The sequence below is a fragment of the Habropoda laboriosa genome, unplaced genomic scaffold, assembly GCF_001263275.1.
Source record: "Habropoda laboriosa isolate 0110345459 unplaced genomic scaffold, ASM126327v1 scaffold243, whole genome shotgun sequence".
NCBI lineage: Eukaryota > Metazoa > Arthropoda > Insecta > Hymenoptera > Apidae > Habropoda > Habropoda laboriosa.
In genome coordinates, this window is record NW_017100433.1 from 507,197 (window position 1) to 509,410 (window position 2,214).

General features: G+C 40.4%; 1 protein-coding gene across 1 annotated transcript in view; it reads right to left on the minus strand.

The window, feature by feature from the left end:
• Positions 1–1,743: 1,743 nt before the first annotated feature.
• The window catches only part of LOC108575796 (nucleobindin-2-like), a 4,203-nt gene continuing 3,732 nt past the window's right edge, over positions 1,744–2,214 (minus strand). Inside the window, 1 exon segment of the mRNA XM_017938691.1 lies at positions 1,744–2,214. This exon segment is cut by the window's right edge and continues 22 nt beyond it. Within this exon segment, the coding sequence (XP_017794180.1) occupies positions 1,923–2,214 (292 nt within the window). The 3' untranslated portion in view covers positions 1,744–1,922.

Sequence of the window (2,214 nt, forward strand, 5' to 3'; positions counted from 1 at the left end):
AAAGAATACTACCGACTAAGAATGTGTGCGGAGAAAAGATAGAAAGTAGTAGAGAAGATAAGAGATTCGAAGGAAAAGAGTATGAAAAGAGTGTAAGCGAGCGAAGAAAAAAAATGAGAGAAAGAGACGGAGAAAAGTAGAGAGAGGAGGAAAAGAAACGCATTCTTGGAACAAGTACGCTAAAGGAGAACTCACAGTATGCTACGCGACAAACAAGCACAACCGCGCGTTCACTGTAAATAAAGAGGATGCAACATTATTATACGACAAAGTTCATCTTTTATTATCATAATCTGTAATATATTTATTTGTCCGGTCGTAAAGATATTTTCTCTAATTTAAGATCCGAGCCTCTGTTTTCATTTTGAACTTGCTGCCACAGCACGCTCGACGAGGCACCGAGAGAGGCAAAAAGTTCTTTTTTTCCTAGGATAAATATTTTTCGAAAACGCGCTTGCAAGTAATGTTCTAATGTTCGTGATTGCACGGCCTGCCTCCGACCGATGCCTCCTCGCGATCACAAATACGAGCGAAATCGAAAAAGGACGATGTGACACGCGGTCACACACACACGCAACCCACATACCACGAATGCAAAATTTAGAATGCTCTCGAAATCGTCGTTGCGGCTCTCATATACACGTCACTGTTACATTGGTCCTCGACCGCGTATTTCAACCTGGATCGCGTGATCCTGCGAACCGCAGCGTCTAACCTGTCTTCGTTTCTCAGTTTCTAATCTCGATCGATTCGTTCAAAATCGTTGCGACCTACGGTAGAAGACGCTTGCTGACCAACAGCCACAGCAAACGCAAGTTTCTATGCAGATGGCGATAGTTTGTAGTTATTATTGTTTTTATTCTTTACGTTAAAACAAAGTATTTCTTTTTGAGTAGATAGTCCAATTGATTAAACTGACACACAACACACCACACACATTCATACAGACACACACGCACACACACACACACGAACACGTATCCATGCGAATAGTTGCGCGCGTGTCTATTAACGAAACGCTCGAAATATGTGTATGTACCCGTGACGAATCGCGAAGCGACGTTTGTTCTCGTTTTTTTCCGAACACCTCGGATACGAAACTTTTGGAAATAGTTTACTTTAGTCACGGATGCAAGCAAAAAACCTGTCACCCATTACGAATTCCTCTTTTATTTATTACCGATTAGCATGTAAGATGACGTTCTACCGACATATGCTATAATTATAAATACACCCTATATATAGTGGAGTAAGCGTTACATTACCTACCTACCTACCTACCTACCTACCAACCTACCTACCAACTTACCTACCAACCTACCACCTACCTACCTACCTATCCGTGCTTGACGGGTGAAACAAACAGATGAATCACGCAATCATACGTTTAAGTTGCTATTTGGCACGTATACCTAAGTAATATACTAACATAAACAGTATGCAATAATAAATATGAGAAATTAAACACGATCTTTTTCACTGAATCGCTCGATATACCCCTCCTATGCGCTTTATCTTTCGATGCACACGATGTCTGAACCATCGTTCTCGATAAAAACGTAAAACTCCCATCGAAAGGTCGACGAATTCCTAGTTGATAAGGGACTAAGGCAGCAAATAAGCAATTTTTTTTTAACGTGCTTGCTTTTCTTGGAAACATTTTTATTTACATTCCATGATAAATAAACTGTTCAGCTTCGCGTGATAAACGCAATGCTAACACTTTGTATACGACCGTACAGATACAACAATCGATGAAAAAAAGAAAAGAAAACAAAATTATAGAGAAAGACGTGAAAAATACGGTAAAGTTGACATTTGTTCGTTTTACAAATCCAAGACACATTCTCGTCAAATCCTTCTGTAGTTTTCGGTCAGGGTTCATCCGACGTCTCGCTCATCGGTAAACGTAGAAAATACAATTATACTTTCCCAACAGCTGGTATTTGATTCCTGCTAATTTCTTGCTGCACCGGAGGTTGCGCAGGTTTTGAATTCGATTCACTTGGATTATTTTGTTGCTGCACACCACCACCACTATTCTGAACATTTTGTGGTACTTGGTTCACGACGTTCTGTTGTTGCTGTTGTTGTTGTTGTTGTTGTTGTTGTTGTTGTTGTTGTTGTTGTTGCTGTTGTTGAAAGTTTGGAGCTTGAGGTTGACCCTGTTGAACTGGAACTTGTCCTTGTTGCTGAACCAAAGGTTGCCCTTGG